The 15,817-nt window shown below is 36.7% G+C and overlaps 1 protein-coding gene across 1 annotated transcript in view; it reads right to left on the minus strand.

Annotated features, from left to right (window-relative positions):
- Positions 1–446: 446 nt before the first annotated feature.
- Positions 447–15,817, minus strand: part of LOC136846487 (uncharacterized) — a 114,078-nt gene continuing 98,707 nt past the window's right edge. The window contains exon 3 of the mRNA XM_067117322.1: positions 447–3,686. Coding sequence (XP_066973423.1) covers positions 2,487–3,686 — 1,200 coding nt within the window. The 3' untranslated portion in view covers positions 447–2,486. The remainder of the gene's footprint in view (positions 3,687–15,817) is intronic.

Genomic DNA, 15,817 nt, shown 5'->3' on the forward strand with positions numbered 1-15,817 from the left:
TGGAGATCTTTTATCTTTTCATCCAACCCATACATCTGTCACACCCCTTTTGTCATTGTGATACAAAGCCAGTGGTTTTTCATCGCCCTGGGTAAGGCGCAAATTCCCAAAGTCCGAGTAAGGTGCCAAGACAATCATTATACAGTGTGTTTTGTTAATGTAGTCCCACTGATAGCTTCATGATTAGTAAGGAGCAAACTCTAAAGAAAGCCCTAAATCAAGGCAACAGGGTGAATAAATAAAACTTGACATCAATACAAGATAAATGCAAGTGTGCTCTTGCTACATTTTTCATGCATTGTCAAAATATTGATGAAAGAGTATACAGTATACAGTTTTTTCTTTTAAATCTAGGGTGTTATTTTTTTTCTAAATCTAGGGTATTAAAGGCATGGGCACAGACATAAATGCATTTTTATGTAAGTATCCAAATGAAAGGCAGTGAATTATAATAAAAAATCTTATTCAGAATTATATTACATATCACATCAGTCAAATACTGTATATACATTACATACACAAGTGTAATGAGGCGTACAGGAACATTTCAAGACTATGTTTTATGAATAGGAATTTATTAAAGCTTTAATAACCTCACCAAAGAGAAAAAGTTATGAGAAGTGGGTGAAATATATATATAAATGTATTTGTATGGAAAACCTTACTACTACAGAAGAGAGAACTATCAAGCACTTGCCTTCTGTAGCTCATACAACCAAAGGAGAAAAGGTGAAAAATCTGTGTTCGTCCCCCAGAAAAATGCACCTGCTATAGCTTGGCATCTTGTAAAAAAAAAAAATCCCAGCAATGAGCATGATTCATATTTATAAGGGGAAGCATTGCTATTTTGAGAAGCAAGTCGGATTCTATGGAGGTCATAGAGAGGAGTTGGTGTAAAACCTATGAGTGAATAAAGTATCCTGAAAGTATTGAAAGAAAACAGACCCAGTAGTATTGATCCTTGGTAATAGCATAAAAATTCTTGCAATTTGCAAAATACACAAAATTCCTTCAACTTTAGACTGGCTAGTAATTTGGTTTTTCATGCAACAGGAGTTAGAGTCACGCAAAACCTGAAATGTAGCTAAATGTTCAATGACTGCTATTTTGTCTGTGTCAGAATGAATTCATTTATATAATATCAAAATGAAATGAACAACACTGAAAATAGTTTAAGTTTGAATGCAAAAGTAGTGTTTGTGTTTTTAGGCAAGTTTAGTTCATGTAGAACAATTACACTGATAAGACACCAAGTAAGAGATTACATCTCTGGGGTCGAATACACTATGCCAGGGAACGGTGGGAAAAATGACCTTAAATGAAAAAAAATAAGAATGAGAACAGAATATAACAGATTAAGAGACTAATATCTATATATAACTAATGGAATTTTACAGATTCAAAACCTAGTTAGAGACCTTTTTGTCTATAAATACAGTTTAAAAATCTGACTAAACTAATAAGTAAGACTAGTATTGGCAAATGGATCAGAGAGGATTCGCACCCTGTCAGCTATGTTTCTGTTCATATCTCATTTCTTCATTATTCAAAAAAATATCTTCCATTTTCCACTGTTTGCTAAAGCAGCATTCATGAATTGCTTCGTTATCTTGTCCTACAGGACAAGATTTAGAATCCTCTACTTCCTCAATATTCACTACAGTTTGTTTGGATATTTCTGGTAACTATTCCAGTACTCAGTTGTCAGATCTGGCTGAAAAAATTTACTTTCATTCACTAAAATTTACTTTCATTCACTATATCATCCCACCGGTTTCTTTTAGCCAGGTACTGTATTTAAGATTAAAAATGTATTCCAATGACATATGAATGAAACAGAGTGGGACTTGAAAATTCTTTAGTACTGCTCACTTCAAAACCTTCCTCTTTCATGGTCTTTTCTTCTTCAGACAAAAGGAAAAAATAACTAATTTAGTATCTTGAATGGATCAAGTGAAAAATAAAATCATGCGTAAATCAGTGTCCTGAGTGGGTCAAGTGCATTTCATTCTCAACTTCCAAACCCTGAATTAGTCAGGTTTGATGTATGCTATCTTTTTTGATAAAATTAATTTTTGACATAAACTTAGGTGAAGGAGAAAGATAATGGAATCTTAATTTTTAGAAAGTCACTGGTAGTTTCAGTACTTTCTGTATTCTCAAAGCAGTTTTCTTCAGTGAAAAAAAAAAAAAAAATATATTTCGACTGTATGATATTGAAATAATTAAGGTCATGGTAATGCCTCAGCTATTTTGAATCTACATTCAGTTAAGCTCTTCTTCCACATGATCTCATGACAAAACCAAATGCCCTGACTGCTATAAATGATCTCTAGGACAAACAGACACTCATATTCTAAGATTTCAACCGTCTTTTCAAGTACTTTTTTCTATCTGACCATCACACAAGAAACACTTTCCATTCATCTACACTTGCACTCCTTTCTTTGTAAGTCTCTACACTTTCACTCCTTTCTTTGTAAGTTTTAGGCAAAGGAATGGTTATCTAAATCTACAGATAACGACTGTTTGCCCCCTCGATCTGTCCAGTACTTGAGCTTTCCTCTAAGCTCTTCAAGCGATCTCGACTTTGCTTTGTTGATTCTTCTGTATTTCACATCTTTGGGTTTTGTGACAGACCTATGATTACTCATAACTCTATTGTAGGTGACTTGGATTTCATCTTCAGGCTTTGGTTTCACAGGAGCTACTAGAGTATTTAACTTTTCATATGACCCAAGCAGCCTTCTCCTGTCACTACAAGAATCATCGTGATGGCTAGAGCTATCTTCCTCCTCCTCATCATCATCGCTTTCCCCATCACTGAGAGTTGCATCAGAGTCATAATGTGACGTAGATTTTAAGATAGAGTGTAACGAAGGCGTAACAGGTTCGCTCAAAGGAGTGAGAGCGGTGTCCTCTAGAAGGTCTTGATCCTGCCTCGCATGAGAAATTTCCTCCTCATCTAAACTGTAAACTGTTCGTAATAACTCCATTCTACCTTTCGTCAATGTGCACACAGGGCTGTCGTCACTCTCTTCGCTTGAACAGGATGGCGAAGTTGAGAGTGACCCAGCACCTGTACTGGACGAGAAGCCAGGTTTTAAGAGGGAACCGTCTGTACTCTGGGGTGATGTTAATGAGGAAGAAGCTGCAGGAACTGTAGGGGATGCAGCACTAGATGACCGATTAGCAACTTCCACAGCATCTGACACACTTCTCACAACTTTCACCTCTCCCTTGCCCAGGGGAATCAGAATAAGGGAATCCAAGTTCTCTTCAAGCATGATAGCACTATCACTATCATTAAGATTTTCTTGGTCACCCTTTGTTAGCGATGTGATCGAAGTCTTTTCATCTCCTCTCTGGTTGTCTTCGTTTTCACCACCAATGCCATTTCTATCCTTTTCACAGGTATTTTTGGTGTCATTTGTTGTGTCACAGGTCTGTCGTTTGTCTTTCTTGTCAGACTCTGAAATCGTGCGTGCTTTTTGACTTGCATTGAGGGCTCTTGAAAGAGACAAAATGATCTGTTGCTGTTGTCGTATGGTCGAGTCCTTTTCCTGCAAAATGGCTGCTACTTCCTTCTGGCGACGACGCAACTGAGACTCAAAAAGCATCAATTGGGACTGGATTTTTCTTAGGTGATCATCACGTTCACGTTGCAGATGGACCAGCATCATGTTCTGAAAGAGAAAAGTTGTAAAATTCATGTGTTCAGCAGATTAAATAAGAATAATTTTTGGTTACAAAAAAGATGAAATATATTTCAGCCATATAATACAGGTTACAGGTATATTTGTAATCTGACTGTCACTATCATATGTAAAGATACCATAATAATGGGGTGTAACAGCTACAAGAGAAACTACATAAATGACCTGTCTACAGGTGGTATTGTTTTATGCATCTGCTTTGTTGTTTCTTCTATTCCTTTCATCCTAACCTTTCCAGTAATATGAATAAGTTGAAGGTCTAGCACTAGTTGGGTACTTAAATCAGTTTTAAATAAAGTTTATAAGCCTTTTGCCTGCTAAGTAAAAAACACCAACTTGAAATGCCTATACCAATTGCAGAAGGAAGGACCACCACAAAGTTGATCAACAATTGCATAAAATATGTTAGAGAAACTATTGAGAAAGGATACCCGAAACAAAATTGCTTTTAATTCATAAGTTCCTTGACATCAATAATCTCAGTAGCTTACAGTGCCTAATCAAATAAAATAAAGTATCACAGTTTGAAGGGGCACATCTATATCACTTAAGTCGTGTGTGTAAGTAGAAACAATATACATGCCCTTATTATCAAGGGCTTTGTAAAATCTTTGGGAATTTTTTGTTTCTGATGGTCAGGGTTGTCATCAGTAAAAATTTACTAAAAATTTAGACAGAAAATTTTCTCTACAACATTTAGATACCATGATAGTTCCATAAGCTGAACTGGTCTGAGAATAAGGATAAGGAATTTATTGGATATCCTTTCATATCTCCAATGGAATGTGAAAGGTATATAGTACAAAAACCAAAAAACCCTTAACTTATGTGATGTCAAGATAAGCGAAACTTTGAGTGAAAATCACATTACATTTAGGCATCAAAATACTGTCTGGTTCCCATAAGTGTTTATAGGAAAAAGCAAAATCTAAAGAAATGTCCACAGATATTGGAAAATATGCTATACCTTGCAAGAAGTATGATAAATCTGCATGTTGATTTCAGATGTCTGATACTCAAGCTGATTTAATTAAGGAAACTAAAAAAAGAATTGTATCTAGAAAACACGAGACTAACTTATCCTTTACATCCTATGTAAATAAAAATGAACACCCACAATTCTGGAGGCTTACTGAGGAACACTGCAAATTTATGAAAGTTTCAACTTCGCCTGTCCATTTTAATTTCATTTTAATTTTTTAACACCCCAATTTTCTCTTACACAGGATTAATTTGATGAACACATAGGGCTGTTCTTCCCCTACTCGAGAATCTTTACACAGAATATTTCAAAACAAAGTCCATTGCTCATTTAACTTTAAAATGTTATCACTCAAAGATCCACAAGATATTTTCATGTTCTGGGGGCTTTACTGTATTTCTAGCAGACTCCGTACGTTGGTTCATATTAATTAATTTAAAACACAGGATGAGAAAAGATGGCAAAATGTTTTTTCTAGTTAACAGACAAAATGTATCATGCAATTCTTTCTCAAGTGGCTTAGGATATGCTCAAATGTGTATTCGAGATATTAATGGAAGATAACTCATTAACATCTGATACAATCACTCAACCCAGCATATATTACCAAGAAAGCCAACCATAAAGCTTATAAAATAAAACTGACTACAAATGTTCCATGAACAACACAAAGCATCAAGATGGTTAATGATCATCTTGAATCTGATAAACCATTTGCCTTTCACTATCCAAAAACTATCATAAAGTTTGCTTATACGTATTTAATAATGAAAGAGGCCGATTCCAATACTTAAAGTTAACATACAAAAATGTTAACAAAATTTTGGGTCAAGAAAACAAGTTTCTCTTATTTCACACTTTATTTGAATATGAGAGGGCAGTCGGACACGAATCAGTGAACTCCTGGATTTTCATACTTGTGAGGCATTGGGGTCACAACATTTGATGAAATGTGACAGCACTGTTTTTTCACAGCACCTACCCAGTCAAAAGGAAAATTAGCAACATGAATCATCAAACAGACAGTGGATACCCGATATTATTGGTAAGATTTTCCTAAGGACTACTCTAAAACAAGTGTTTTAGCAAGTCTGCCGATTCGACAGTATTAGGACACCCTTGGTGGACGCTAATGAGACTGAACCTAAGCAATGTTTTGACTTTCTTTCAACACAGGATAAGCGAGCTAATCAGCTAATCAATATTTCTTATCTCTCCAAAAACAGTATTCCCTATACATATCTAAGATATAAATAACCTATTTACCTACTTTCTTCCACACTGGCCAGGATACAGAAGTGCATTTATAGTAGAATTGTGTACATCTTTGTCCGTCTAGGTTTAGAAAATCAGAAGTGGTTCTGTTGTGGTGGGTATTTTAAATGGAAAGGTAGGTTACACAGAATGAGATGGCACTGTTCGTACAGGGAATCAGAATGGAGAATGTCTTGTGAAAATGTTTGGAAAGAGGTTTGATTGTTAGAAATATATGGTTTCGAAAGAAGAATATTACTAACTATGCTTGGCAAGGACAAAATGGTGAGACAATTTTGTTAGATATACATAATAGTACAGACCAGATGAAAAGGAAGTATATGGATATGCAGTAATATTGAGAAGAGTGGTCGAAAGTATGTTATTTCTGTGATGAGGCATAAATCACGATATAGATAGATAGATAAAGTTGGAGAGGAAGGGGTGAAATGTGGCTATAAATGTAATTAGGAAAAGTGAGTTTAATATGAAAGAAGTGAGAAGGCATATAAAGAGAAAATGGAAGAGATGTCGGTTAGATTTAAATATATGGAGGTGGAAGGAGTAGACGAGATGATAGTAAAATTCCAAGTTAAAGTCATATAGACAGTAGGTGGGAACGTAATTAAGGACAGTTGAGCCAAATCTCCTTTATGGAAGTAAAGTGTAATTGGGGGGAGGGATTCCAGATGGTGTCAGCCTTCAGGTATTCAGCAACCCTAATAAGGATGAGCTTACCACAGAGCCATGCCCAGTTCCAATGATGTTCAAAGGTTTGTTTGCACTGATTATTTTTTTTTTTTATCATCCTACTGTCCTCCATTCTTTCAACATTAAAAAGGCAACTCAAACACACTGATGCACTCTTTACCTACGCTAACCTTCTTACCACTAATAAATATCTCCACATTTCTAACTCTCTCAGTTCTTCTCACAACACACACACTACACATCCAATTCACCTCGCCACGTACAGCCTTTTCTCCTTCATAAAAAAGGACTGGCTCGAAAATCACTTCATCCTTTCGCATCTTGGCTTCCAGACACTGTAAATCTATTCCAAATCTCTGGCATACACCCTGCTACCATCCTTGCTTCGCCTATTTTGTGACTAAACTCTGTCCAACGCCCTGCCCATCGCCTACATTGACTTTATCTAAGCTCTTCTTGTCTAAATCAGCACTATTCTTCTATGAATCCTTCCACCGTCTATCTTTCCCTCATCAATCAAAATACTGCTATGCACCTTCCCTTTAATTTTTAATCTCCTCTATCACTTCTACCTTTATACAGCGGACCAACTACTCTCCTCGCCTCTGCCATTCAATACCAACATCAATGCACTGCAGCGTCTCACTTGTAATCCAGATAACTCCTAGTGTTTTCCTTTCCGTCAACTTCGTAATTGCTCTCCTTGCGTCCTCAACAGTCTCTTGTAAGGCACATTATCTGTTCTCCTATCATTCAACCTCACCTTAAATAATCTCCTTTTACCTTCTATATTTTTTCTCTCGTTAACTACTTACTGTTTTATTCCTCTTTCTACCCTATCGACCACAAAAACACTCCCTGGTTACACAATAACCCTATCCGGGAATTTTACCATTCCACCTCCGTATATTTAATCTTAATCCAAAGTTTTGTTCTTCTCACTTACTTGTCATCCAACAAATTTGTTTGAATATGAATTAAGGCCGATCTTAATTTTAACCCTTCATCCTAAAACTCATATCTATGACAACTCTCGCCTCACCCAAACAATTGGTCATCTCTCTCTCTCTCTCTCTCTCTCTCTCTCTCTCTCTCTCTCTCTCTCTCTCTCTCTCTCTCTCTCTCTATATATATATATATATATATATATATATATATATATATATATATATATCTTATCTCTCTCTCTCTCTATATATATATATATGTGTGTGTGTGTGTGTGTGTGTGTGTGCATATATGCTTTATATATATATATATATATATATATATATATATATATATATATATATATATATATATATATATATATATATATATATATATATATATATATATATATATATAAATGTGTGTGTGTGTGTGTATGTATATATATATATACACACTTACATATTACAGAACTCATCAAGTATTTGGGTGAGGCGAAAGTTGTCATAAAATATGTGCAAAAAACTAGTGGTTGATATATATATATATATATATATATATATATATATATATATATATATATATATATATATATATATATATATATATATATATATATATATATATATATGAACTGGTACAATACATACAGGGTCTAAGCGATGTCAGGCAGGGCAGCCGATCGGGACTACAACGTCTACCCCAAAGCCAAATCAAAGTCCTTCAAAAGAAGGCACCACGGCGACCCCATATAAAAATGGGAACAAGCTGGGAAGAAGAAGATATATATACATATATACATACATATATATATATATATACATACATATATATATATATATATATGAAAATAAGAAGGCCCATAAAACACTATTTAAACGTTGAAACCATATATTTCGGGCACTTGTTTCTGTGCCCCTGTTCACTGGTAGAATATGGACAGGTGGAAAGTTACAATGGTATATATACAAAAACATGAAGGTGCATTTTAGGCCTCCGATGTTAAGGAGGTGGCGTTTCTAAGAAGGAGGAGATTGACCAAATTCCCTAGTGGTTTTGGCCTCATTAGCTCCGTTTGGCGATGATCTGGCGGTCGCGTTTCTTGGGTCATCTTCTTCAAAAAGGGTGCGAGGATTAAGGTGTCAATGGCGTCCGATTTCCAATGTCCTCCTGACAGGTTCATATTGTTGGTTTGATTGATGATAGCAGATTCCAGCATCTTTCTTTTGTACGGACAGCTACTCTTGAAAACCAACTCCCCATCCAGTTAATGACATGCCCTGTATTTCTAATATGTAGGAAAATTCCCGAACTCTCCGAAGCGTAACGTACTGATCTTTTGTGCTCTGTTATTCTTTGCGAGAGCGATCTACCTGTCTCGCCTACATAAATGTCATGACAATTACTACACGGTATCTTGTAAACCCGGCTTCTTATACGTTAACGAGCGAACTCCCGATATTTGGGATAATGGAAATGAAAGGATTATCAGAACTGAGTTGCTCGGTGCCTTTTGATGTTTTCATCGTATGGAAGCTTTATTTTGTTGTTGAAATCTATTTGTCTGTTGTGGTGGGACCTCTGTAGTATATTTTATTTGCTTTATTAATAGCCCTCTCGATAATGTGTGGTGGAACGTTAGGTGTTGGATCGTGTTAAATTCTTGATCCAGGTACTCATTTGAACATATCCTAAGTCCTCTGAGGAATAGGTTGCACCCTACCATGATTTTTACGGAGACGTCGTGGTAGCTTAAGAAATGAATGTAGGAGACAGCGAAGGTGGGTTTTCTATATACTGTAAATGCATACCTGTTCTGTTTTCTTATGATCAGTACATCTAGGAACGGTAGTTTTCGTCCTTTTCCCATTCTGTTTTAAATTTTATGGTCGGAACTAGCGAATTTAGCCTATTAAAAATTCCTTAAAGTCCCCAGCTATTGTCCCAGAAAGTAAAGATATCATCTACATATCTAAGCCAGATCATGTTATGGGGTTTGATAGACGACAAAAGTTCTGTTTCGAAATATTCCATGTACAAGTTTGCTAGAAGGGGTGATAGGGGACTTCCCATGCTACAGCCAAATTTTTGTTTGTAAAAATTACAGGTTGATAAGTTTTAAAGTTTTATCTATGCCAAGAGGAAAATGGTCTTCATATGGTTGTAACTTCCTCTCTAAGAAAAACAACACGTCGGCAATCGGGACTTTAGTAAATAATGAATCCACCACATTATCGAGAGGGCTATTAATAAAGCAAATAAAATATACTACAGAGGTCCCACTCACAACAGACAAATAGATTTCAACAACAAAATAAAGCTTCCATACGATGAAAACATCCAAAAGGCCACCGAGCAACTCAGTTCTGATAATCCTTTCATTTTCCATTATCCCAAATCCATAGTTCGCTCGTTAACGTATACTTAAATAACAAAAGGAAGAAGCCGGAGGTTTACAAGATACGTGTAGTAATTGTCATGACATTTATGTAGGCGAGACAGGTAGATCGCTCTCGCAAAGAATAACAGAGCACAAAAGATCAGTACGTTACGCTTCGGAGAGTTCGGGAATTTTCCTACATATTAGAAATACAGGGCATGTCATTAACTGGAGTGGGGCGGAGTTGGTTTTATCCCGTACAAAAGAAAGATGCTGGAATCTGCTATCATCAATCAAACAACAATATGAACCTGTCAGGAGGACATTTGGAAATCGGATTTTACCTTTTTAATCCTCGCACCTTTTGAAGAAGATGACCCAAGAAACGCGACCGCCAGATCCATCGCCAAACGGAGCTAATGAGGCCAAAAACCACTAGGGAATTTGGTCAATCTCCTCCTTCTTAAGAAACGCCACCTCCTTAACATCGGAGGCCTAAGGCCACACCTTCATGTTTTTGTATATATACCATTGTAACTTTCCACCTGTCCATATTCTACCAGTGAACAGGGGCACAGAAACAAGTGCCGAAATATATGGTTTCAACGTTTAAATAGTGTTTTATATTTTCATATTACACTGTAGTATTACAGGAAAAGACATTCATATATATATATATATATATATATATATATATATATATATATATATACATATACATATACACGTTATATATATTAGCCACTAATTTTACACATTTTAATTTTTAAGCATTAAGCCACAAATATTAAAATATGTGTGTATGTATGTGTACATACACATTATATTATATATATGTGTGTGTATAATGTGTATGTGCACACACACACACACACACACATATATATATATATATATATATATATATATATATATATACATATACATACAGATTGCTAGTTTCAATGCCGGCAGTGTAGTATAATACCAGAGCTCAAGTCCAAAGAATACCATCATTAGAACTTTGCCCCGAAATCTTACGGCTGAAGAAGAGCAGCTGTCATTTTGTGGTGGTGACAACAAGTCAGGCGATATTAATCTGTCAAGAAGATTGGCAAAGAAACCGAAGTCAATCTGCTAGATGATCACTTTTAAATCGAAGCAGACCATATCAGGTAAGGGCGAATGTTCTCCCTTACCTTTTAACCTCAAGTAACAATCGACCTCGACTTGTACAAGGATATTTTCTTATCAAAGGCAAGTACAGGTATCTGTCTCTGTTTAAAAAGCTTCTTTAAAAGAAATACACATTTTTTAATCGCAAAGTGAACGCACGGAAAGATTCCTTCTGCACAGGCAATGAGCGCGAGTCACACTCCATAAGCTGATGGTATTCACTGCTCGGTGTCATTACCCACGCAACTACACACACATTACCTTCTGGAGCTCATCAATGATGTCATGGATGAGCCGTTCCATAAACGAGAAGCGCCATCAAGTGTATCAAGGGTCAACGTTCAGGTAAAGATCTGATGATTTCCAGGTGGTTCAATTTACAGCCAAGTGTCACGTCCTGCTAACGCTGGCTTTAGCAAGACTACAAACCTTATATACGACATATCCAGTATAAAACAAATAAGTATTTGATTCATACTTTGTTTCAAAATGAGAATGCAACATTCAGTGAATACAAAATATAACTGGGAATCCTAAGGAAAGCAATAAATTTCAGGTGTAATAATTTGATGTCTACAGCCTATTCCGCGCGATGCAAAATGAAAATATTTTGTCATCTAATCTTTTTAGTTGTCTCGAGTACGGATCAACAACTTATTGTTGCATGCATCTGGTATCGCATATTACTGCGCCATCTAGATTAACAAGTTCTGTACATATTGTATGTTCTGCCTTATTGGTTCTTTAAGCGTGGATGTAAGCATGAAAGTTTGTTTCACGTGATTTTAAAAAATGCTAAAAAACTTTCTGAATAAAATCCGCTTTGGCCTTGAAACAAGGTAGATCTCACATATATTAAAAAGAACTCACATGTTTATTCTTGACACGACATTATGCTCTGTAATACTAGCAATTCTTGAAACAATCTTATCATAAGATGACTCTATATTTTAATTTCCTAAATAAGTAATTTTAAATATTTTAGTGACTTTTGCCTAATTATAGTCCTTTGCCCGTAAGAACGATTGAAAGAATAAATAGCAAAAGAGAGAGAGAGAGAGAGAGAGAGAGAGAGAGAGAGAGAGAGAGAGAGAGAGAGAGAGAGAGAGAGAGAGAGAGAGAGAGCTGCTCAGTAATGTAGATACTTATAACAGAGTATTAGTATTACATTTTAGTTTGGTTTCTAGTAAGCTCACTATGACGTCAGAAGCTTTCATAAATGTCGAAATATTCTTTAGTAAAACGTCTGGACGTATAAAAGACTCTATTTATCCATTCTGCAAATAATATGATTGCAATAAACAATAAACCACAGTATTAAATCGAGAATCTCTAGAGCTGGACACGCATCTATATTTTCGATCAAAACTAGAGAGTTGTACACCACAACAATGCGTTTAAAGTAATGACAAGGAGAGGAGCGGAGGGGGGGGGGGCTTTGAATTCACATCCCCCTCACCCCCATTCTCCAAACTTTCCACTTTGCGAAATGAGATCCATGGAAAGCAATCCGGACTCCTGTGTATGTTTCAATTATGATATCTGGAGAGGGAAACTAAACGCACATTACTCGTTTCATCTTTTTGGAGTAATGGCCTTCATCTTCTCTGAGGCAAAAATTTCACTGTAAATTCTCAGAAAATTCTCAAGTCGAGGATTTCTTGTTAATACAACTACACCTGTATAAGCAAAAGAACATATTTTTCAGCGCTGATAACGAAGAAACGAACAAACGCACTAATGAAGGGTTATTCACGACGAAACTATTTCAGCACATGGAATCTAATTCCTACCAGGTGTACCTGCCAGGTGGGCTCTGGAGGCAACAATACCTCAAACATAAAATGCTGCCTAGATCATACAGTACTGCACATTCCACACATGTTTGTTACATTACGAGAAACAATGTGCTTGATACTGGTGACGATAAGGCAGATGTGTTGCACTGATAAAACTCTTCTCTGTAACGAAAAATTTGGAGAAAATTAGACGGAGGTACGTTTATGAATATTTTACCGATTAGATGCCGAAAACTAAAGACCTGGCTATGACAAGATGAAAAAGCTGTGCCTAAACAAAGAACAAAAAGATTAAAAGGTAAACAAAAGGGCATGACAGAAGTGGGAACTCCCTAAGACTTCCCGAAAAAGGCAACTCGTCTGAGGACGACCTATAACGTGCACAATGCTTTATAAGTTGTGATGACCAAACAAGACAGTCTACCTTCCGCGTGATCAGGTGCCCCGACAAAACAATAAAAGTGTCGAAAGAGACTCATCCACTTAACCAATCATTTTCTTATTGCCAAAGGTCCTTCCTCTACGTGGTTGTAATACTGCTGACACTCAACTAATATCTGGAACAAAAGCATTCCTATATCGTTGCGGGATTGAGGACAACTTTTAAGACAGAAATCAAGAAAACACGCTTTCCATCTATCTGTCCCGTAGTGGCGCAACACCTGGGTCGTTTGCAACGTCGCTTCAACCCATAGCTGTACCTTCTTTTTGGCCATTTACTCTACCTCAGTTCCCGCTTCTTTTCATCCATCTTGCTGCCCAACAACTCCAACTCCCGCTTTGCTTTCCTGTCTTAAGCACTGAATGGTTGAAAGTGGCCCGGTGCTTGGCCTTTACACCCCGATTTTCTTAAATGAAATCTATCTGCTATATATGAATATATATAGTTTAGGGAGAAACAGTTTTTAATTTTTTTAAGGAAAATAAAAAGAAAGACTGAGGAGCACGGGGATGTTTAAATAAAAGGTGCACATGGAGAGATGCTGTCTGAATGGAATGCAGCCCGGTTGAATGTTGAATGTGAAAGACGTAAGAGGCAGATTTGAATGACGTAAGATTGGAATGGATTGGTGCAGATTCCATAGTGCAGTGCTTTTAAATGCGACTGTATAAGATATTCGACATGCAAAAAGGAGGCTGAAGAATGGAAGTTCATCATGAGTTGCTTGGATTACAAGTGGTCTAAGTGTGACTTAGGGTCTGACCAGAGTGAGGAAGGTAAGTATGGATAATAGGAAGGTTCCAATTTTGTATACAGTACGTGTATGGGTAAAACTTTTGTTGATAACCATGGCACGAGGACATGAGAAGCTCAGTGCGGGTTCAGAAGAGGAACAGTGTGTGCCGATCAGGTGTTTATTAAAATTTTTAAGAAATCTTTGAAAGTGAAGGGGAAAGTCTGTGTATCCACACGCACCTAAGCAGGCTGAAGAGATGTGGCGTAGATGTAAATTTAAACAAATACTTAGTTCTGCATAAACATGACCCCGTTAAAAAAAATGGGTGGTTTTGATAAACAGCAGAATGTAGAAACCTGACACTCAGGGAAATCACCCAACCCCTTTTTTCATCATATTTTTTAACATTTATATTTTCTTCTAAGATAGGACTGAAAAGGCTTTACTTAGCAATTTTAGTAACCCTGATATACGGGCGTCATTCAGTCCAAAAGGACGAGAATAACAAGGGAAGAGGGAATCAATAAAAGGAGGAATTAAAAAAAGGAAGGAGCTTTAAAAGGCGCAAGAGGCGAGGAAAAAACTTTTAATAAAAGTAGGAATGGAAAGACTGAACAGCTTTGCCAATCCTTTTTTTCTGCCTCGTCTAAGCTGGATAGAACTCGATGACCTTGGCAGCGCATACAAGTGTTTGCGCCCAGAAATTAATTTCAGATATGAAATCATTAAAAAAGACAACACAAAGACTGTGAAAACTACCAAACTACGATTCAAATATCAAATCATTTGAAAAAACAAAAAAACACTAAGACATTAGTCAGCAAATAAATGAAAATTCGTTGCTTGAATTAAAAAATTGTAAATGTTGAAGCACGGAAATACCAAATTAAAATCTCTGTAGCTGCTGCACCTTCTCCGTCGGTTACCTTTTCTTGTTTCTAATACATTAGATATTTTTTGAAATCTATTTTGCTACGTCTCCACTGGCTAAATAATAAAATTCACAATGCCGTTAAGCATAATGAATTTTTCTTAGCGAACCTTCTTTGCTTGAACTAAAAAGAATTTCTGACGAAACGAGCAAAGATCTTACGAGAACAATTACGCATATTAATCCTTTACAAAACTCCTCAAGTAATCGACACAGAGTGCAGGAAATAACTCTGTGAGAACCTTCGCCATGACTCTTAAAAACTGCGGAGTTGGAGCATAGTAGTTGCAAAATGCCATTTCTCTCATGTATGGGTCGACGGATACAAATCAGTCCATGGGAGTTTCTCAAACTCTGATTGGGCTGATGTCATTTCTGTACACTGAGGGAGGTTTCTATCAGAGCCAGCTCACTCAGAACCATTGTTTCCATCCGCTCACTCCCACAACCCAACTGGGTCGAGGATGACTTTATAGCCGCCACTAAACTTGCCAGTGTTGGCGGTCGGTTCTTTTGGCTGGAGCCGGACTTACGCCAGCGCGGTTCCTCGCCTGAAGGTAATGCCAAAAAATTGTATGGTGTTTGAATATATACAATTCAGGCCGAACGCTATGCGCTGGGACCTATGAGGTCATTCCGCGTTGAGACGGAAATTGGCAGTAAAAGGTTACAAAGGTGTAACAGGCGGAAAACCTCGCAGTTGCACTATGAAACAATTGTTAGAAGAGGGTGGAAAGTAAGATGGAAGAAAGAATATGAAAAGGAGTTATATAGTGGAAGG

This window comes from Macrobrachium rosenbergii, chromosome 15 (assembly GCF_040412425.1).
Source record: "Macrobrachium rosenbergii isolate ZJJX-2024 chromosome 15, ASM4041242v1, whole genome shotgun sequence".
In the NCBI taxonomy this organism is placed as follows: Eukaryota; Metazoa; Arthropoda; class Malacostraca; order Decapoda; family Palaemonidae; genus Macrobrachium; species Macrobrachium rosenbergii.